The 22,178-nt window shown below is 43.5% G+C and overlaps 1 protein-coding gene across 2 annotated transcripts in view; it reads right to left on the reverse strand.

The window, feature by feature from the left end:
- The window catches only part of CLSTN2 (calsyntenin 2), a 734,313-nt gene that overhangs the window by 79,901 nt on the left and 632,234 nt on the right, over positions 1-22,178 (reverse strand). For both annotated transcript variants that reach the window (XM_069564128.1, XM_069564118.1), the window contains exon 8: positions 16,787-16,908. In XM_069564128.1, coding sequence (XP_069420229.1) covers positions 16,787-16,908 — 122 coding nt within the window. The remainder of the gene's footprint in view (positions 1-16,786; positions 16,909-22,178) is intronic.

Genomic DNA, 22,178 nt, shown 5'->3' on the forward strand with positions numbered 1-22,178 from the left:
ATTAGCTGAATAATTCCAATGGGCTCTAGGCTATAAATGTGGTCCCTAGTTGTCCAATACTTGGTTCTGGGATGCTTTAGGGCAGGTGTATAGTGTCCTGGTCTGCAGAAGTCCAATCAAAGGAGGCAGATGGGGTAGGAACTAGGCACATTTTTCATAACAAAGGAGTGCTGGCAGACAAGTCATTTACTATCTCCAGAAATAAACTAGCTCTGAGAGGGGCACTTCCTTCATGGGTTCACAAAGCCCCCAAATGTCAAAGCATCAAAATATAGGGGAAAAACCCCATGACTGATACACAAAGGGACAAAATTGACACAACTTCTTGCAGCCATAAGAGCAGCAAATTTCACCATTCTTTCTATTCCTACACTTCTAGGTCATTTTCCAAATCCCTTCAACTTATACTTGTTGCTTGTCTTGCTTACTTTCTGAAACCCAAACCTCAGAATTTTCTTGCTAGGCCCTCTAAAACATGACAACTCTGTTTCATGGCAAACAGACAACCATCCATTCTTAAATATTGTGCCCAATTCCAAGATTGGGAGGTAAAATCAGGTCCTCCTTCATCATTCATACCACCCCTTGAGCACTCTTTTAAGCATTACTTAAAAAGCCCAGGCTCAATTTTTCCACTCCTTTTGTGACCCATGCACATCAATTGTTCTTTTCCATTGTCACCACCATCACCCAATTTTGTCTGTTTTAAGAAATCTACAACATTCTGAGCTTTTTTTTTTTTTTCTTTTTTCTGAGCATCCCTTTAATTTCATGGTCTCTACTCTGAAGTAGGCCTTCTTTCACATGCACCGTTAGCTTATCATAGTATACTTAGAGCTAACAGTAAAATACTTTACATAAAATGTAAGAAGCGTGCAACAGCGTAACTCCATTTCCCACACTCATCATTTGGTCTGCAGCATTTATGTATTTTAAATCTATGTACATTTTATGCCCACAGCCCACTTGTAACTGTTGCAGTAAAAGTTGTCATTTAAAGAAATGAGAGAAATAAAGATAGTCTTTTATGTTCACTCACATATTACCTTTTCCAGTTCTCTTCCCTCCTTCCTATAGATTTGGTTTTTCCATCTGATACTACTGCCTTTCTATCGTGAAGACTTTGTCATCCCATCGTCTTTTGGTTTCCATCATTTCTAGTGAAATGTTAGCTGTAATTCAAATTATTCTTCTCCCACATTGAAAAAAAAAAAGTTTTTTTTTTTCTCTTTCTCTGAGTGCTTTCAAAATTTTGTCTTTATTTTGGGTTTTCAACTTGTTGAGGATAATGTGCTTAGGTGTGGTCTTCTTTGTATTTATCCAGTTCGGAGCATGCTTACCTTATTTAAATTTTAAAATGATGTTTTGTACCAAGTTTGGAAAACTTTTCAACCATTATGTTTTCAGTTAATTCTTTGATGCTCCACTTATTTTTGTCCTTTGGTCCTTTTGAGACTTTTCTCTGTTCTCTGCTCTTTTTTCCTTCTCTTGCCCTTCCCCCTCACTGACTTTAGATTTTAAAGAATCTATCTCCACTCTCCTTCTCTCTTCATATTGTACTATTGCTTTTGATTTCTCTTCCAGTTTACTGACTCTTCTATCTCCAATCTGCCACTAAATCCTTTCTTTCATTTTAGATATCGTATTTTCCACTTTAGATTTACATGTATGCATAGTTCCCATTTCATTGCTGATATTTCCTATCTATTCATTCATCGTGACAATACTTACTTTAAAACTTTAAAACATTTTGAAATAACTGCTTTAAACTTGCCTTCTGAAAATTCCAATATCTGTGTCATCTCAGGAACTGTTTCTTCCGAATGATTTTACTCTGAACTTTCAGTCAGTCAGTTCAGTCACCCAGTCATGTCTGACTCTTTGTGACCTCATGGACTGGGGCATGCCAGGCTTCCCTGTCCATCACCACTCCCAAAGCCTGCTCAAACTCATGTCCACCGAGTCAGTGATGCCATCCTACCATCTCATCCTCTGTCGTCCCCTTCTTCTTCCTCATTCAATCTTTCCCAGGATCAGGGTCTTTTCCAACTCTGAACCTTAGGTCACATTTTTTCCTGTTTCCTCATATGTCTAGTAATTTGTATCTCATACTGGGGACTGAGAATTGTACATAGTAGAAACTCTGGATTCTTGTTATCTTTCTCTGAGACTGTTGATTTTTATTAAATTATTTAAAGATCACTTTGTACCTATAGACTTTGATTTTATACTATATAAGGGTATTAGCGTTTAGGTTTACTCTTATTCTTGAACAAGTCCCATAATCCTGACATATGAACTTTACTTCTAATATATGTTCATCCTGTCATTTTATTAGAAAACTCCAAGTGTTTATTTAGCCCTTATAACTTGGAGGAATTCTAAAATTTGTCTCATTTGAAGCAGACAGTAACTAAAATCTCTGATCATTATTTTCATCTTTCGTGCTATCTCTTTTCAATGGGTTTCCAAAATCTCCTCTGTATGTCCACAGTCCAGGGGTCAGTCAAGGATCTGAAGTAAATTCGCTTTCAGAGTTTGAGGTCTCTTCCTATATAGCCCTCTTTTCTGGTGTTATGTATGGCAATGGCACCCCACTCCAGTACTCTTGCCTAGAAAATCCCATGGACAGGGGAGCCTGGTAGGCTGCAGTCCATGGGGTTGCTAAGAGTCAGACATGACTGAGTGACTTTACTTTCACTTTTCACTTTCATGCATTGGAAAAGGAAATGGCAACCCACTCCAGTATTTGTGCCTGGAGAATCCCAGGGATGGGGGAGCCTGGTGGGCTGCCGTCTACGGGGTTGCACAGAGTTGGACACGACTGAAGAGACTTAGCAGCAGTAGCAGTGTGCTGTATGTATGCTTAGTCACTCCATCATGTCTGACTCTTTGCGACCCTATGGACTGGAGCCCCCCAGGCTCCTCTGTTGGGATTCTCCAAGCAAGAATACTGGAGTGGGTAGCCATGGTCTTCTCCAGGGGATCTTCCAGACCCAGGGATTGAACCTGGGTCTCCTGCACAGCAGGTGGATTCTTACCATCTGAGTCACCAAAGCCTTTCTGGTGTTAACTCCCTAAATTTTCAGGAATTCTGAAATTGATGATTGAAATTGATTTCTTAGTTCCTTCCTTCCTTCTTTTCATTCTTCTTCACTTTTAAAAATTCTTACTTTTAATAATTTTACTAAATAGCTACATAGATCAAAGCTATCTTTACATCTTCAATTCATTCACTGTAATTGTACAATTCAATAATTTTAAGTAAATTTATTAAGTTGTATAACAACCATCACAAGCCAGTTTTAGAACATTTCTGACACCTAAAAGTGACTGTGCTCATTTATAGTTTACGCCTCCTCTGACTTTGAGTCCCAAGCAACCATTGATCTATAATATTTTTCATCTTAAAACTGTGTTTTGTGGACATTTCATGTAAATGAAGTCATGGACTATCTAGTCTTTTTTGTCTAGTTTTCATCACTTAGCATAATGTTTTTCAAATTAATCTATGTTGTGTAAGTCAATATGTTGTTCCTTTTTATGCTGAACAGCATTTCATGTATGGATATACAATAGGCTACTTATTCATTCACCTCTTAAAGGACATATTCGTTTTGTTTTGTTTTGCTTTTGGAAGCTTTTTTCAATGTTCCTCAGATAATACTTATATAGCCCAACTGGTACTTATAGGTCTATGGACCAATGTTTGGGAATCATGGTGTAGAAAATCAAATTATGACATTCAGATAAAGACTCATCTTTTTAAATTTAAGAAGCATATTTTGGACACATATTTGTGTTAGATGCTGTGTTAAAAGTTAAAAAGTTGAATAAGACATGATATCCTAGCACAGTGGAAGAAATGACCAACAAACAAAGAATGTAATGAAGCGTGAAAAATGGTGTGATAAAATTCTGGAGCCCCCATGGAGTTAAGGCTAATTTTTTATGGGAGAGAGAATTACAGAAAAGTCTTATAAAGGATGTGATCCTTGAGTCTTGAAAGATGGTCTTAAAAGATGAACAAGTAATTGGTCAGTAAGACAGTGGAAATAACTTGCTTTGCCATGGCAAAGTGTTTTATTTTTAAAAGCTATGCAGATAGGTGTAAACATAGTATTGTCCAAACTGTCTTTTCCTTGGAATTTTATGGAAACAAATTATTCCTGTGAGTGTCTGCTGAGATCAATGGATGGAGAAATATGGTGAAAACTTGGCAGATACTCCATTATGCCAAGCTATGTAAATAATTCTCAACAAGATAAACACACGATGGAAAATAACCATGTTCTTTTGGAGAATAGTGGACTTGGTCCAATACCTTAGGCAAATTGCTTAATCTTTCAGAGCCTCATTTTCAGCATCTAAAAAACTGAATTAAGAAATAGCTTCAAAAGTAACTGAACAGATTAGACTTAATGTATGCAAATCAATGTATTTAGGGGTTGGCACATAACAGCCTCTCAAAAAATGCCAATTTTCCTTCTTTCCCCAACACATTGGCTATTTGCCACTCTTGCACATAAGGGCTACAAGAAGTTAATGCAATCACAAGGCTTACTTGTCTTTTGGTTCCTATTTCTATTGTCTCAAGAACAGTACCTTCTTCCTAGTAACCAAGGGGTGCAATAGCTGTTTCATAATGAGGCCTTGCTTCCTTCTAAATATGCACTAATTGTCAAGGTGATGGAGGAGGTTCATTATTTAAAAGCATAATTAAAGGGCACTTCCTTTAGCTAAACTAATGAGCAGAAAGTGCAGCAATATTTGCATGTTTAGACATTAAGGATGGAAACAGATGACTCATAGGAGAATGGGAGGAAGCAGGGAAGGTAGGGAAAATTAATCTCACTGCCTAGGACCTCCAGGGTTATTGCATTGCAGGACATCCCTGGAGGAGTGATCTTCTCTAAGAAGTCAGCTTCACTGGCTTTTCTTGTTTTATTGGATGAACAGCCCTCTCACCCCTGTACCTCAGGAGAAAGCTGATCTTTACTGCAAAAGATGCTAAAACATGATTCCTGATAAGCTGATCTTGGAATCTGTTTCTCACTGGACATCCATGCCCTGTTCTAAACACTTACGTATCAGCAGAGATACTGATTCATTCTTCTCATGCTGTGTATTCACTAAGGTTGTAAATCCTCCCAAGTCAATAATAGTGCATTTTACCCTCTTGGCACATGTGTGTTAAGGTCATATTCAAGGTTCTTCCATTTATTAGAGGAGGGCATGGCAACCCACTACAGTATTCTTGCCTGGAGAACTCCATGGACAGAGGAGCCTGGCGGGCTGCAGCCCATGGGGTTGCAAAGAGTTGGACATGACTGAAGTGACTGGGCACATTTATTAGATAAGAGATGTGGAAAGCACCCTATTATGTCTCCCATTCTTTATCCTTAACCTGGGTGTTTTGCCTAAATTGCAAGGTTTTTGTTAGAATAAAAAAGAAAGTGTCTGGAGCAAAGTAAGAATAGAAATAATGTTTAATCCAATTCTCCTTCTCACTATACAACAATTTCGTGGTCATCAGTGCCTCTGCCTCATGTCTCCTAAATGAGGGTGTTAGCATTAGAATGTGCCATTTTATGTTAGGTTTCAGTTATGCCAATTTCTTGCTTTCTATACTGTGGAAGTGACACACAGAGAAAAATATCTTTCATACAACAAATGTAGACACTTGGGTTTGATGGCAAGGAGAAGTCTCTCTCCCCTCTCCCTGGTACCTAATCCCCAAAGCAGTCTAGAAAGATAGGAGCAAGCCACAGTCAGCGTGGTGACTGATTCAAAGCTGCTTCCACTGGACCACCCCAAGGCCTGAGCATCTTATTATTGGAACGGTGATTTGATTTACTAATCATGTGTAATTATGTTGACATTGTTTTTGTCTTTTTAACAGTAAAATAAGACTGATTTTAAATATGTATTACAGGATGCCTACTGAACAGAAAATGCAATTGTTGCCTCTGGGCAGAGGTACAGGCTAAGACACAAATAATGATTTCACAGGAGCAAAAGGAATTACTGAGCAGATGCTCATCTGGGGAAAAGAGGCCAGAGAGGAGCCATGCCTGCCAGCAGAGGGAGAAGGTATAGGATAATTAGCATCTTTGATTTGTTTAAATTTTTTGGTATAGCCTTCTACTTCAAGATGGAATAAAAGAATGGGAGAAGCCAGGTGAGATCGCAGCAAAGAGAATTATAACTGAGCAGGACCCTATGAGACCTTTCTGGAACAAACTTCCCTCTCCCCACCTCTCCCAAGTCCTTTGTTTGCCTCTTATCTGAAGAAAAACTTTTGCCTCCTAGGCTTTCCTTGAGTTCCAAAGAATAAAATTAATCAGAGACATGAGAAAATGCAGAAAGAAAGGAAAACAGTCAAGCAAGACAAAATAATAGTTTAGCCATTAAACAAAGCCAAGGGCCTTTAGAGCCTCCTCAAGGGCCATAGATAATATTGTGAGAAATATCCTTTGAGATGTTTTGCAGGTAGTGAAACCTCCACCAGGTGGAAGAAGTTAACTGTATGTTACCCATAAGCACATGGACCCCAGATGAGTTGACACTAAGGGCCCAATGATATTGACTCCCAATTACCTCACCACCAACTAATCAGAAAATGTCCGAAAGCTGATCAAGCACCTCATAACCCCCTTCCATCACCTTGGTTTTAAAAACGTTTCTTTGAAAGCCATTAGGGAATCCAGGTCTCTTGGGCACAAGCTGCCTGGACTCCTTGCTTAGCACCCTGCAATGAATGCTGCACTTTCTTTCACCACAACCCAGTGTCAGTAAATTGGCTTCACTGCATGCAGACAAATGGGCCCAAGTTTCATTTGGTAACATAATTACATTCCTGAAGCTCTTAATTCACCAAGAGTCTGGATTCTCCTTTAGCACAGGCTCTTCAGAAGAAAAATTAAAGAAAATCCTTTGAATAATGGAAATCCCAGAAAGCCTTGCAAAACCCCCTCTTTAAGCAATGACTCAGGATGTACTGATGAGCAAGGCTAGGGGACCCTCAGCAGGTTTGTGGAGACTATGTGCCCAGTACGACAGATGGAATTATCTGTCATCAGATCGTACTGCAGGTTAGGCTTGCAATCAATTCCACTACAGCCCTGAAAGCCTTCATCTGAACCTTGCTAACCTTCCTTTCCTTCCTTTGGCTCACTTCATTTTGGTCTCTTGGTAATTTCTTCCTTTTAGTCATGGTTCTGCCCCTGAAACTCTGCAGAAGTCCCTTTCTTTCCAATAATAATAGTAGCGGCTGTTTGCTAACAGCCCACTGTAGATCAAAACTTTACCTGTGCATGCTGGCTGGCCAAATCAGTGCAGAGAGTTCATTTGGGAGCTGATTCCAGGGAGGAAGAAAGAGGAAGTTGGAGAGCAAGTCAGGGACAGAGAACAACTCAGGGGGCACAGACAAGGTCACGGCTGTGGCTGGTGGGTTAGGGGGTTGGCTATCACTGGGACTCCTGAGAAGAGTGAAAGAGGCCACCGAGAAACGCACTCCACCTTCACGCCTGGCTGCTCCCATGCCCTCTGAGTGAGGGGCGCTCCCAGGGCAGTAAGGCTGCTACTCCTGGATTGTGGTCCCTTGGAGCCAGCGGGCTTCTCTCCCCTGGGAGCAAGCCCTGCGGCACCAAGCTGAGAGCACAGCAGGGTGAGGAGTGAACTCCGGTAGAGATCTTCCAGCGACACAGGTTTCTGTCCTTCAGGGGAATGACAGGTATTATCTAGAGGATCTCATTCAGGTATCAGCTCTGGCATTCTTAAGGTTCCAAGTGAGCCTCTCAAGAGGAGGAAGATTTTCTAAGTTTGTCTTAGCATTTTTCAGAACCAAGCATAAAGGACTCATGCTTCTTCCCTAAAGGCAGAGAGGTACCTTTCCCACTGATCATGGCTGGTGAGGTGACCGGCACCTTAGGCTAGAGGAAATATATGGCTTAGGGCAGAAGGAAAGGCTCAATCTGCACCTTGGGGATCCTAGTCCAGAGGCTTGTGAGGAAGCATGCTTGGTGAACAGCAGGTGGTGAATGGGGGATGTTAAGGCTGTGGCTCTTCATCCCTCCCTCCTAGGGCCATGCCTGCAAGGGGAGGGGTTCTACAGAGACCCTGGACAAAGGCCCCACACTGGGGGTACAGAGGAGTCTCTGAACCTACCTGGAAAGCTGGGCCCAGGGTCACCTCAATAAAGTGTGGGAAGATGGGAGGTGATCTCCCAAAGGCTCATGAACAATATATGTGTTTCCTATTGCTGCTATTAAAAAAAAAATAACTCAGCCTTTCTGTTAAAACAACACAGATTTATTATATTGCAGCTTTGGAGGTAAAAAAAAAAAAATCTGAAATGAGTCTCTCTGGGCTTCAATCAAGGTGCCTTCTGGAGACTGTAAGAGACAATCTGTTTCTTTCTTTCTTTCTTTCTTTTTTAACCACCAGCTCATAGAGGTGGGTGCATTCTTTGGCTCACGTCACTCTGACCTCTGCTTCCTGTCACGTCTTTTCTGATTCTAACACTTCTGCCTCCCTCCTGTAAGAATCCTTGGATTACATTGGATCTACTTGACTAACCCAAGATAATCTCCCTAGCTCAGGATCTTTAATCACATCTATAAAGACCATTTGCCATGTAAGGTAAAATATTTACAGATTTCAGGAATTAGGAGGTGGACACCTTTGGAGCCATTATTCTGTCTACCAAAGGTAGACACATTTGCTCGCCAAGAATAAAAGATTTCTCTTCTCCCAGGAGCTTTGGATTTCTAAGCAAGTAGAATGGACTTAATGGGCAAAGGCGCTGGTCTGACAAATGTGAGTATTTGACTCAAATCCCGGCTCTGTCATTTTTTTCTGGAGGAACTTGGGCCTGTGATGTATTCTCTCCTTTATGTGGGAGGAAAGAAGACCACCTGGGTCTAAGGGACCCTGCCCCACTCACAGCTGCTCCTTCTTCCTGGGTGTGGTGAGGGGGCCACTCGGGACACAACATGCACCTTAGGTGGCTCGCTGGGGACCCTGAGGAGCCCAGGTGAGGTGTTGTGGGATGGAGGTAACCAGTGCAGCAGAGATGGGCAGGATGAAAGGCTGCCAGGAAAGGAGCTTCAAGGTGGAGAAAACATGGCTCAGGCAATGGGTGATGGATTTCCAGGATGCTAGTACCATCTCTAAAGAAAACAGAATGACTGGGATAGCCATGTCAGCAGTCACTTTCCAGACAGCAGGAGATGCAGTCACTGCACAGTCCTGACCCAAGAGGACCAAGGGCGTCTGAGGACTGTTCTCTGCCAGCACCATGAAGTCACAGATGCCCCCTCTCCTAAAATGTTTCTAGAAGTTCTTGGAGATGCGAAGAGGCAGGGAGAGGGACACTGAGAAAAAGTGAGGGCTTATAAAGGGACCTTATGCATTACAGAAAAATAAAGAAGTAAGAGTCACTGTGTTTGTGACTCTCCCCATCTCCTTATCCATTCTGAACAACCCTGCAAGTCGGCATTTTAAGGGAAGTCATTTGGGATTCTGCCTAAAGGAGAGACAAAAGAGGTTCTGGACATTCTTCCTCCCCATCTGATTAGGACACATGTTCCTAGAGGGAAGCCGGTCTCACCAAAGGCCAGTGTGCTGAGTCGGGTGTTGAGTGGGCTGTCACTGCATTAAAGGAAGCATGGCCAACACACCCAGGAATCAGTCTTTAACTGCAGAATTAGAGCACTGACAATGCCCAATTATTTTGCTCATTAAGACGGCTGGTCTGGACTGGATTGACCATTCTCCAATTAACTCCCTGGCACTTGGCTGTAATAATGATTGAACTAACTCATTTGACTCCTAGTGTGGCTGAAAGAGCAGATGTGAGTAAACTCATTCTACATCATTCAAACACACTTTCCTCACCAAGAATAAAAGATTTCTCCTCTCCCAGGAGCTTTGGATTTCTAAGCAAGTAGAATGGACTTAATGGGCAAAGGCGCTAGTCTGACAAATGTATCAGACTCAAATCCCAGCTCTGTCATTTTTTTCCCAAGGAACTTGGGCCTGTGCTTCTTCTCTCCTTTATGTGGGAAGAAAGAAGACTACCTGGGTCTAAGGGACCCTGCCCCACTCACAGCTGCCCCTTCTTCCTGGGTGTAGTGAAGGGGCCCCTGGGGACACAACATGCCCCCTCCCCACTTGGCACTGGGAATCCAGCATTCTTCATGGAGGGTGGGGCATGGGACTAGGACAGGAGGTGCTCAGAAAGGACAAGCGGGCCTTACTGGCGAAGATCAAACGTCTCAAACAGTCACGTTATGGTGTGGTTTTCCTGTGTCCAAATGACAGTGGGTTTTTTGGTGACTGATCTTTTGTTTGTTTTTCTCAGTGACCAGATTATAAAGTATACTGTGGAACATCTGGTTTGATGATATGTTTTTAATGAGAAAATACTCAATTTGGAAGGTTTTCTATGGCAATCTGACTCTCCATTTGTGAACGACTGGAAGCGCAGCATCAGGCTCGGATTCTTGTGTGGCCTGGATCTGTGTGATAGGTGAGTCTGAAGGAGGACCCACAGTCACCCAGCCAGGCATCTGCACTCACTTTGACTGCTTCTCCTGTCTGTGACTATTAGAATTTGGGACACTTGCAGGAGAATAATCCTCAGGTCTCTAAAACTGGGTGTAATCTAGGCAGGGCTGTGGGCTCCTAAGGCAGGATCCTTCGTGTCCTGTGTCTCTCCCCCTGGTGCTTGTTTCAGTTTCTGGCACAGAGAAGGTGAGGGCCAACAGAATGGATTTCACTTCCTTGCGATTTTTCAGAGATGCATTTTTTTTCCTTGTCTGAGCCTGGGGTGCCTGTCCTCTTATTGGTTTAGGGCGTCAGGGCGTCACTCAAGCTGTGTCTTCCAATAAGTGAATGTGCTGTCTCCCTCCAAGCACCAGTAAGTCCACAGGGAAGATCATTAGAATGTGTGATGCTGAGTCAACCATATCCAAATAACACAAAAGCTGGGAGGGCTGTAAATTAATAAACCTTTCCCATGTGAACTGGCAACTGGCCTTCTCCTCTGCTCTTGCCTGAGTTTGCACATGACTAAGTGCAGGCTTGAGGGATTTGTATTAGCAGATCATAAGTAAAAAATCCCATTAAAATGAGTCTCCTCATTGTAGATTCATTTTCAAGAGGTACACTGGGTAGTTGGGGCACTTCTTGGGGTTGCCTGGTAATGGATTTATCTATTCAGCACATTTGCATGAATGTGATATTTTATGAATGTCATACTAGCATTCCTCACAGTTGTATCCTCCAAATTATCAGTCTTCTTTTAAATAACAAAATGCTTTGATTGTGGCCCATTCTTTGGGAGTAAATTACCAACTCAATAACATGCTATAAATGTAACAAATTGCTAGCAAATGTAACTCAGGCCAGGTTATTCACTGGGGTCAGTAGCAAGGGACATGATAGAATCAGGGTCTCCCTCTTCCTTTCTCTGCAGCCAGGAGACTAAGTGTGTGACAGATGCTGCTTGTGGGCATGGATATTTAATTCCCACCTGCTCCTCCAAACTGGGTCCTAATACCTGTTGAAACTGTACTCAAGTCCCTATGTCCATGTCTTTTGAAGTAAAACTATTTTTTTCTAGTCTCCCAGGTCACCTCTCAGTCTCAAAAGAATTCCTAAGGTGGGCTAGGAATTTGAGTGCACATAATACATTACTATTTTTGTTTAGTTGCTAAGTCCTGTCCAGCTCTTTTGCAACCTCATGGACTGTAGCCCACCAGGCTCCTCTGTTCATGAGGTTTGCCAGGCAAGAATACTGGAGCATTCTCCAGGGGATCTTCCTGACCCAGGGACTGAACCCATCTCCTGCACTGGCAGGTGAATTCTTTACTACTGAGCCACCAGGGACGCCCACACAACACATCAGACTGGCTTCAAAGGGTAAATGACTAGGAAATGTGAAAGTGTAGAAGCAAAGACTAGCTGTTGAGCCAACAAACTGGTAACAATTTAGACAATAAGTCATCCACAAAGCAATGTCACTAAACTCCCAGGTCCCTGAAAAATACAGATAAAGGTCTGACACACATTCCTAAGTTGTTGTACAGGCTGCAGACCCCCATCAGATGCAAATTGCTGACTAAAAGCACAGAGACTCCAGACAGGTTGAAACCAGAAGATTGGTGATGCTTAAAACTTCACCCTGATGCCAGTCAATTAGAACCCTGCATGAGCTGATCACGTACCCTGAGGCCTGCTCCCTCACACCACCTTTAAAAACACTCTCCCCTGAAAGCCATGGGGAGTTCATAGTTTTGTGAGCATGAGCGGCCCATTCTCATTGCTTGGAGCCTTAGAATAAATGCTGTACTTTCTTTCACCATAACCTGTGTCAGCTGGACGAATGGACCCAAGTCCAGGTTCAATAACTGTCAACGCCTTCCCCTTCCACCCCGTCCTTGTGCCCTGACACACAGAAAGCTTACAGTCCCCTGAAGACGGCCCTCCTTCTCATTCCCTCCCGGCTTGGCTACCTGGCTCTACCTCCTCTGAACTCTCCCACCCCTCCCAGAAGCTTTCCCAGGCCCTTATACCCAGGGACATGGCAGGATCCTTCAGACTGGTCCCCATGGACTCCCCCTACCTGGTTCCCTGCCTTCTTCACATATCACATAGGATTGTACACTGTCTGTTTATGTGTTTGTCTGCCCCATTGTCATGGATACTTCCAGAGAGCAGAGGCTTTATTTTAGTTGATCTTTGGTACCTAACAAAGAGTTTGGCACAAAGTTTATGCTCAGAATAAATGAGGTCTCATCAGGCAGTAGGACATTTATTATGCTTTTAGAACCCCTAAGGTGGGCCAACAATTTGAATACACACAGCTCATTAGACTGGCTTGAGCGTTTTCCACTCAAGGCCAGAAAGTTTTTTTTTTTTTGTTTTTTTTTTTACTTTACAATCCTGTATTGGTTTTGCCATACATTGACATGAATCCACCGCGGGTGTACATGCGTTCCCAAACATGAACCCCCCTCCCACCTCCCTCCCCATAACATCTCTCTGGGTCATCACCGTGCACCAGCCCCAAGCATGCTGTATCCTGCATCAGACATAGACTGGCGATTCGATTCTTACATGATAGTATACATGTTCAAGGCCAGAAAGTTTTATAACAGTTATAGAACACTGGGGGTAAAATCAGTGAGATCTTTGAAACAGTAAAATTATCAAGATCAAAGCTGAACCTTTGAGATCCAGAGAGTGAAAAAGGGCAAAATTTTAGAATTTTAAAATGTTCCATAAAAATGGATCAAAAGATCAATTAATCACCAGGAGGTTTTAAAAGATCTCGATTTTTCTTCTCTACTTCCCTCTCTTCCTCCCTCATTTTGTCTCTCCTTTCTTTTGATCTCAACATCCATTCATTTTTATGCAAACATTTACTGGACACCAACTGTGTGCTCAAGGCTACAATCTGCACTGAGAATTTGGCGAGAGGAAGGCACAGACCTGCCCTCCAGGATCTCAGCACAAAGTGGGAAGAAAGGCAGGACAAATAAATGGGTAACTAAGGTAAAGTAAGTATTGGGATGGATTCTGCATGGAGTCTGGGGAGCATTGTGAAGAGGTAAGCTATACAACAGGTGACCCAGAATGGCTTCCTGAGGGAGGTGACTTTATCAGATATACACCGTTTGGCATCAAATGATTTACATCCAAGAAACTTCTGATATGTTTTTGTATACAGAAAGAAGCTAGAGAGCTCAACAGTGGACAGAGGAATCTGGGCTAGTCTGTACATACCACTGGATTGCTAGTATGAGTATGGTGGAGGTTCCCTATTCCCACCCATTGTAGCTCCTCTCAGGTGCGGGCAACTGTTCAAGTGAGCTGGGGCTTCTGATCATCATTAGGCAGGCTTCACATTTTTTATGTTAATTTCTTTAGTAGAAATATGCTGTAGCTAAATTGTTGTCTGTTGTTTTTGTTTAGTCTTTAAGTTGTGTCCGACTCTTTTGCAATCCCATGGATTGTAACCCTCCAGGCTCCTCTGTCCATGGGATTTTCCATGCAAAAATACAGGAGTAGGTTGCCATTTCCTTCTCCAGGGGATCTTCCCAACCCAGAGACTGAAACCACGTTTCCTGTATTGGCAGGTGGATTCTTTACCACTGAGCCACCAGGGAAGCCCCATAAGATGAACTGCATCCTTGCAAATTCATATGTTGAAGCTCTAACCCCAAACATGGCTGTATCAGAAGAAAGGGTCTAATTTTCATTAGGAGTAATGAAGGTTAAATGAGGTCATAAGGATGGGACCCTAGTCTAATAAGGCTCCTGCCTGATAAGGAAAAGGAAAGGTACCTAAGCTCTCTCCACCAGGTGAGGACACAGTGAGAAGGGTGCTGCCTATAGCCAGGAAGAGGGTCCTCATGGGGGGAATGGAACTGGCTAGCACCTTGAGCTTGGACTTTTCAGCTTCAAGAACTGTGAGGAATAAATCTCTGTTGTTCTGGCCACCCAGGCTGCGGTATTCGGTTATGGCAACCCAAGCTGACTAAGACAAGGAAGACAGAGCTTGAACAAAGTGAAGATTTGACAGTTTCATAGGGTTTCATCAGGATAAACATTTTGCACTTTGCATAATTCCGATCTCCAAATAAAAATTATTTGAAATTTAAAAATGTAAACATTTTACATTTTAATTAGCACGCTCACCAAAGAGCACTAGAGCATCCGGAACAAGCAGGTCCTAGCCACGTTTACTGTGTGACCTTGGCCAGGTTGCTGGATCACGGTCTCCTGTTCCATATTATCCACCCAGCAGGGCTTGGGGAGAGAGGGAATGAGCTCTGCACATAGAGCACCTGGCACAGAGCAGGCACACGTGGATGGTAGTAAATGAGACCAGAGAAATTTGGAAGATATTCAGTGGCTCTCAGCTCCTCCTTAAAGTCATCAGTTTGGGAACAGATTTCAGAATTCCTAGATTCACTATAAGGCTTCCTTATGACTCAGATGATAAGGAATCCACTTGTAATGCAGGAGACCTGGGTTCGATCCGTTGGTTGGGAAAATCCCTTGGAGAAGGGAATGACTACATGCTCCAGTATTCTTGCCAGAATTTCTTCCTCACCTAGTTTAAATTCCAAAGCCTGTGCTTTTCATTCACCTATAATAGTGCCTTTCAATCCCATCTTAGCAAATACTGAAGGGCATCTATAATGATCTCAGCCAGTATAGAAATGTTTTTATTAAAGCCCCTCACAATATGGAATTTATTCTAATTCACCTCAATTCATATTATGTGTGTATAAAAACATCCCATATAAACCATATGGCATTTTAGAAGGTAGCCAAGAGGTTGCTGGGAAATCAGATAAACAATGTCAAGATAGTATAATTTCTGTAAGGCCCAGAATTCCTAATTCAGAAAAACATATATTAATCCAAATGCCATATTTCCAAAACCCTAGGGTCCAGCAGGATGGGATTTATTGAGAATGGATTAGGCAGTTGCCCCAGGGCTCCCTCAAACATCTTTCCCATCAGCCTTGCATCCTTGACCTTGTCACGCTGCCTGATGTCCCACCATTGAGACATTCCCTCAGATTAATGAATCTCTCTCCTAAAGAGCATATGTCAGTACTTCCATATAGAGGAAGAGAGGTAGCATTCCTTCTCATCTCGGTGGAAATGAGTTCCTTCTGGCATGCTTTCCAGTGACACACTCTGAGATCAGCCCCACTGGGTGCCTGGGGCTTCAGCAGAAAAGGGAGTGGGGAGTGGCAGACACAGGTAATAAGGAAAGAGAAAGGAGAGGATTATGAAACATTCAGCCCTAGGCACGGTGAGGCAGGTGGCATCCACCTGGAGGGAGAAAAGAAGGTCGAGGGCCCCAGAAGCTCTCAGAATATGGGTTGGGCAGAAGGAAAGCAAACAAGAGATGCAGTAGGATAAGCATCATTTCATCTGTTTTATTAAGCAGCATCCATGCTATGACCCTCTTCTCTGCTGACCTCCATGCTCCCTCTTGACAATGTAAAACCATTGAACAAAAATTTACGCACTCCCCGCCCCCGCCCGATCTAAGCAGAGGACAACTCTAGGTTTGCTGTACTGATACTTCTTCAGCAACATGACCACCCAGAGAAATGCCACCTCCACAATCTCATCACTGCACAGCCCTCAGAAACAGTCACTTCAAAGCATTTCATTCCAACCAGACACTGCATTTGTCATTGACAAGTCTGACACCGCAGCCCTTATGATCACAAGTCAGGAGTCAGAGACTTTCCTGCTTCAGAGGAGAACATGAACTGCTCACAGGGCACTGTGTCACTGATGACTTCAAAGTCCTCAGGTCCCTGCTCTCAACCTGTGTCACCAAAGGCGAGGCTGCACCGTCACCCAAAGGAGAGCATCAAAGAGGAGACACAGAGCATTTATGACAAAAAGATGTGCTAACAAAGATCAGAAACTGGGCCTGGGGATCAAGAGGATCAGCTTCCCAGGAGCTCCACACAGAGCAAATCGACAAGATGCACACTGGCAAGTCCACTGATGGGTGAAGGTCCCAGCCAGGAAGGGGGGTCCTCCCCACTTCCTACTGGTCTTTAAGGCGGAAGTTTCGATCCTGACTTCAAGATGCTGTGTGTCTCCCAGAGTTGGTTTTCCTCCAATTCAGCAAGTGACCAGAACCGTGAAGTACCTACCCATTGCCATCATCCCTGGACCACATCAACCGTCCCGGCAGAGGGGTGAGGGGTGGGAAGGTGCGAGGTGAGACCCATACCTGGTCCAGCTTCCAGTGGAACTCCGCTGGGCGGAAGGTGTCTGCCTGGTCAAAATCCTTGCGCAAGAGAAAGACGAGGCGGCAGTTGTGCACATACAGGGCGTAGTGATGCCGGTTCATTTCTGAAAAGCAGAAAGAGGATTTGAGGGGTGCCAGAATGCCTAAGCCCATCACCCCTAGGGGAGTCTTCCAAGTTCATCACTCAGCACAACCCCCAAAACAAAGAAATGGGCATTCTAGTTTTTTTGTTTGCCAACTGATCTAATGAATAGTTCTAGAACACACGTCTGGAGCTCTCTGAAATGGAAGAGGTAGATTTCAGAAAGCCCACAAAAAACTTCTGCCAAGAAGCCATTTGGGCCTTAAATACCAACATTTACTGCATTAGTGCCTGGATAAAATTACATATGTTCATAAGTTGTTTTTTTTTTTTTTGTACGTAGATTTCTGAGAGTGCCGAGGACACTCTCTAACAATCACATCAGCCACTCTAGGTTCCTTTAACACAGCTGGATCCTCCCAGAGCTCTGGGCTCTTATTTTATTTCATCAGGCTTGACAACAGTAACCACAGAGCACACCTTCATTCGTGTGCAGTTAGGAGAGCTGCCTCGCTTCTGGCTGCTGAGAGGAGGCGGCAGGTCAATTTTCCAGCACTAGACACGGTTCTCTGAATTTCCAAAGCAATGATTAAATACCTCTTTCCCCATACACAGACAACAGATGGGCCTTTCTCTTCCTGCTAAAACTTCCTTTTCTGATGAAAAAAAAAAATCAACTGGGTCCCAGCCATGATATCCTGTAATCACAATATAACCACCATTGGGAGGGGAGGAGCTGTTCTTTGACCAATACTCAGAGAACTCACACTATACTACAAAGTAGCACACACAGAAGTCAAGTATGATGCACAGGTTCTGTACGTACTGGGCAAATGAGCAGATACAGCAAGAAGGACATAGGCCCTGGATTCAGATAGACTCGGAGTGAAGCCATGCCTCTGGATGATGCTGGAAAATTCAACCTCTTAGAGGCTCGATTTCCTTAGCTGTATCATGACAGGGATGCTGGATTATCCTAATGTGTCACGAGAATATGATGTTGTGATTAACTGATTTTTGCATATCCTGTACACACCTTGTTTATGGAGGTATAAGTGGGAGGAATCAACACCAATTCCCACTTCAAGGCATGAGCTCTGAGTTGGTTTAAGCCAGAGGGGCTCGTGAAACACCCCCCACCACAGTGTTTGGTTCAGAACCCAGGTCCATGTCCAGCATTGCAGACCATTCTCCTGGCCGTACGGCTTCTGTCAGGAAAGTGACTCGAGTCAGGCCAATGATTCTGGAGCTGTTATAAGTAGTCTAGGAAAGAACTGTCTCCCTCTTTTAGCAACTAGCAAGAAGAGACTCCCATCTCTTTCAAGAAGTTGCAGTATATACTGGGAGGCTTGGAGCTGCTGCAGCCATGTTTGCTATCATGCTAAATTGATACATATAAGGTGGCAGATCTGAAAAATTTATAGAGAAAAGGAGCCAGGACCTTGATCACACTTTATCAGAAGCTGTTTGTCTTAGCTCTAGCCACTTTTAGTTACAAGAACCCCACATGCCCTTAATAATTTTGATTTTTAATCATTCGATATCAGTTTGCTCTGTGTTTCCCGTTCCTTGTAACTGAAAGCATCTTAATTGATACAATGAGGAAATGTGTATAAACCATCTGCCCAGAACAGATGTTCAGTGGCTGTTGGTTATTATAAGGACTACTACACTGCCTCGTGACCGTGACAACATAACAGAGTAGTGTCAGATGCTGTTTTCACAGAAGCATTACCATTCTTCCAGATGCAACCAAAAGATGGACAGACGGAGAGTGGTCAGTTGCCAAGTACGGCAGTATTGGTCAAGCCCAATGTTCAGGTGACTACTTGGTCTTTACATTGATGAAATACCCAGGCCTGCTTATAGGAATTTTACTAACCAGTTCTTGTCTCCCACACTATTGCCTAACTGATTTCCTGTAGTTTCTATAGATAACTGTCAGGAAGATACAGAAAGATTTTGCCCCTTTAGCTTCATTTGGCATCAGGAGAGGTTGTGGTGAAGAGGTAAAAGAAGAATGAAAGGACAGACCTAATGGGAGGTTTACAGCATCTCCTGGCCACCCTCCGGTGGTCCCTCCCTCCCCCACCCTCTGTTATCTGGATCCCTGGAGTCACCACCCACACCAGGGTAACTGGTTCCTCGATGACATGGGGAACATCAGCGACAAGATACACTCGGAATTCAGCTCCGCTTCTGCTGTCCTGGTGGCCCCCTCCTCTTCCATGCCCACATCTCTGGCATATCCTAAAGTCTTCTGGCCACTGTCAGATATTAAAATAGTCCAGAAAGTCTCCAAATAAAATACCAGCATGTCATTAGTTGAAAGATCTTCCCCACTCAGCCTTGTCCATGGCTCACTGGCCACCAGTGGCGAAAGGACTCTTCTTGTCCCACTGCCTCCTCCCCCAAACTCCTCCCAGCTCCAGTCTTGGTCAGGGGCAGGGAAGGCTGATACAAAGGAGAGAAGTGGAGTCTCTTTAAAGAGGCAGTGGACTTTGTTATTTTCCCAGGGATGTCCAGTGTCCTCTGTCATGTGGGTCTACATATGGGTTCCTTCCTGGGTGCATTGGCTGGTTTTTGGAGAGGCTTTGCAGGGATCACCTGTAGCCATGAAACTGGGCCCTGGTTAAAAAATGTTTTCAGCCCTTCTCCCCACACCACCCCTTCAATCCCCACACCCTCAATAAGAAAGGGCCTGTTACAGTCTTCACGTAGGCATTGACCTGATACGTGGCACTGTCCCAATCTGGACAGAAGGGACATTCACACCGCTTCCAGTCCCATCTCTGTGGGCTCTTACCTCTTCATTTGGAGAAGGAAATGGCAACTCACTCCAGTATTCCTGCCTGGAGAATCCCATGGGCAGAGGAGCCTGGCAGGCTACAGTGCATGGGGTCGCAAGAGTCAGACAGGACTTAGCAACTAAACCACCACCACCACCACCACCTCTCCTTTACTTCTCTAAGCCCTGCTTTTCATGATTCCTTTCATGATTTTCACGACAGCTCTCGTGGTCTTGGCTCCTGCCCTTGGTTGCTTATCCCTGCCCCCTTGCCAATCTGCTTCTCCTACTGGATTCCCACTTCCTGGCACTCAGCCCTCTTGGCTCCAGTCTCAACCAATTCTGGATGTCCATTTAGTTCCCAAGAATAAGAATAAAAACACTGATGTTCTGCTAACTTGTAGTAGGGCAGCCCTTCCCCCTGCTGCCCCTCTGTCCTCACTGCTCCCCACTAAGAGGCGGCCCCCATTAGCCTCTTGCCTTCAGACCATCTAGGCAAGAGTCAGAGCCAGGCCCACCTTTCCTGTACGCTCAACTCCTAGGACACGAGTCACACTTGCCCAGAGCTCCCCTGGGCTCTGCTCCGACAGCAGCCTGGAACAGATGTAAGAGTGTTTGCAGCTCAGCCAACAGGGAGGTGGGATTGAGATTCCCACCTCCTCTCTACTTTAGACAACCTTGGTCCCTCTGAGAGGTTTTCTGGGCATCTCTGGACATGTGAGAGCATCCCTTCCTTGTCCAGCAGGCTGAGGGACCATCCTAGGACTCTCTACCAGACTGGCACCTCTGCCCCCATCCCTTGGTGATTTCTGGACTGGTTGGCCCCTCTGTCTTGGAAAGCCCTGCATGAAAGCAGCTGGCACTGCAAGTGGCACATCGTATTCAAATGAAACTCAGAGGCCGCGAAAGGGCTGATGCCAGAAAGAAAGGGTCCCACAGGAGGAGCGGGTGTGAAGGGGGAGAGGAGTTTCTAAGACAGGCCAGGAAAGGACATTGCTCACACCGCAAATGGAGAGATAGGGCCAACAAAGGTGGGGCTGGAGGAAGCACAAGTGCCCCTCACAATCCCATGTGGTAGAGCCGTTGCTGTGTATTCACCTAACCTTGTATCCTTGCTCTTAGAAACATAGCCTCAGTCATCTTGCTGCTTCTCCCGAGGTCAGATGGAACACTGAGATCAAATTCTCACCAGAAAACTGAGAGTATGTGGCTTGCTGGTCTAGCTAATAAAACCCTTCTGTGTTAAACCCTCTATTCTAACTTTCTGTTCCATGGTTGAAAATGGCAGTGACAAATGATGGAAGGATCTGGAGTCCCTGAATATCTGGGCAAAGCTGAGCCTCACCTCGCAGCTCCATCTCAGGCTGCTGGACAGTGACAGGAGGGAAAACGAATGAAAAGGTGTTAGTCATCGTGAGGCTGCTTGGTGGTTGTGGTTTTCTTTTTTTTAATAAAACTGCAATTAACCCTTGATGACTAATCAGTTCTATTGTCCAACTATTAATGAACTATTTCATCATAGGCTAGCATTGGTGAGTTTTATTTAGTGGGTAAGACAGAAGCTAGTGCAATTTTCATGAAGGGTGATTTTGTAATTTATATCAACAGCCTTCTAACATTTATTGGGTTGACCAAAAAGTTTGTTTGGTTTTAAAATCCTAATGAACTTTTTGGTCAACCCAATATATTCTTTAACTCAATAATTCAGCTTCTGGTCAGGAAATAACCAGAACTATGCATACAGGTATATACAAGAATGCTTATTATATATTGCAATAATGCCTATTACAACACTGTTTCAGCTGAATTTAAAAGGAAACAATCTAAATGTCTAACAAAAGGGAGCCAGTTAAATGAAGTATAATAAAGCCTCAGGACTGTCATGTAATTCATATTTTTAAAGAGTATTTTATCACATAGAGAAATGACCTGGATACATGTAATATTATTTAAGAGAAACATAACAGTATCACAAGTATTATAAAAATAGATTGAAAATTGTAAGAATACTCTATATATACATATAAATAAAAATAAGGTTTCATTTCATAGTGAAATATGACAACTGTTATCAGAAAATACCTCCAATCATTAGAATTTTAGGTGACTTGTATATTTTCCCTACTTTTATGTGATTTTAGGTTACCTGCTATAAACATGTGTTGCTTTTATAACTTGACAATTCTTTTCCTGATACATAAAAGCCCTAATCAACCTTTAGTTGATCCTGACAAACTTTTTAATTTAGAGCAGAAGATATATATATATATATATATATATATATATATATATATATGTTTATACTCAAGTCAAAGAAATGAGAAAATCTTCCCCATCTTTTCTGTGCCAGTGTTGAGCTGATTGGCCCAGTGTTATTTCATGCTGAGGCCAAAGCTGAGCAATGTCATAACTTGCTGGCTGAAGGGGCTGAAATGCCTACTGGGGGCGCTACTCTGATGAAAGTGAGGCATCATCATCTAACAGAGTTTTCAGCCATGGCTGCA

Source organism: Ovis canadensis, chromosome 1, assembly GCF_042477335.2.
Source record: "Ovis canadensis isolate MfBH-ARS-UI-01 breed Bighorn chromosome 1, ARS-UI_OviCan_v2, whole genome shotgun sequence".
Lineage (NCBI taxonomy): Eukaryota > Metazoa > Chordata > Mammalia > Artiodactyla > Bovidae > Ovis > Ovis canadensis.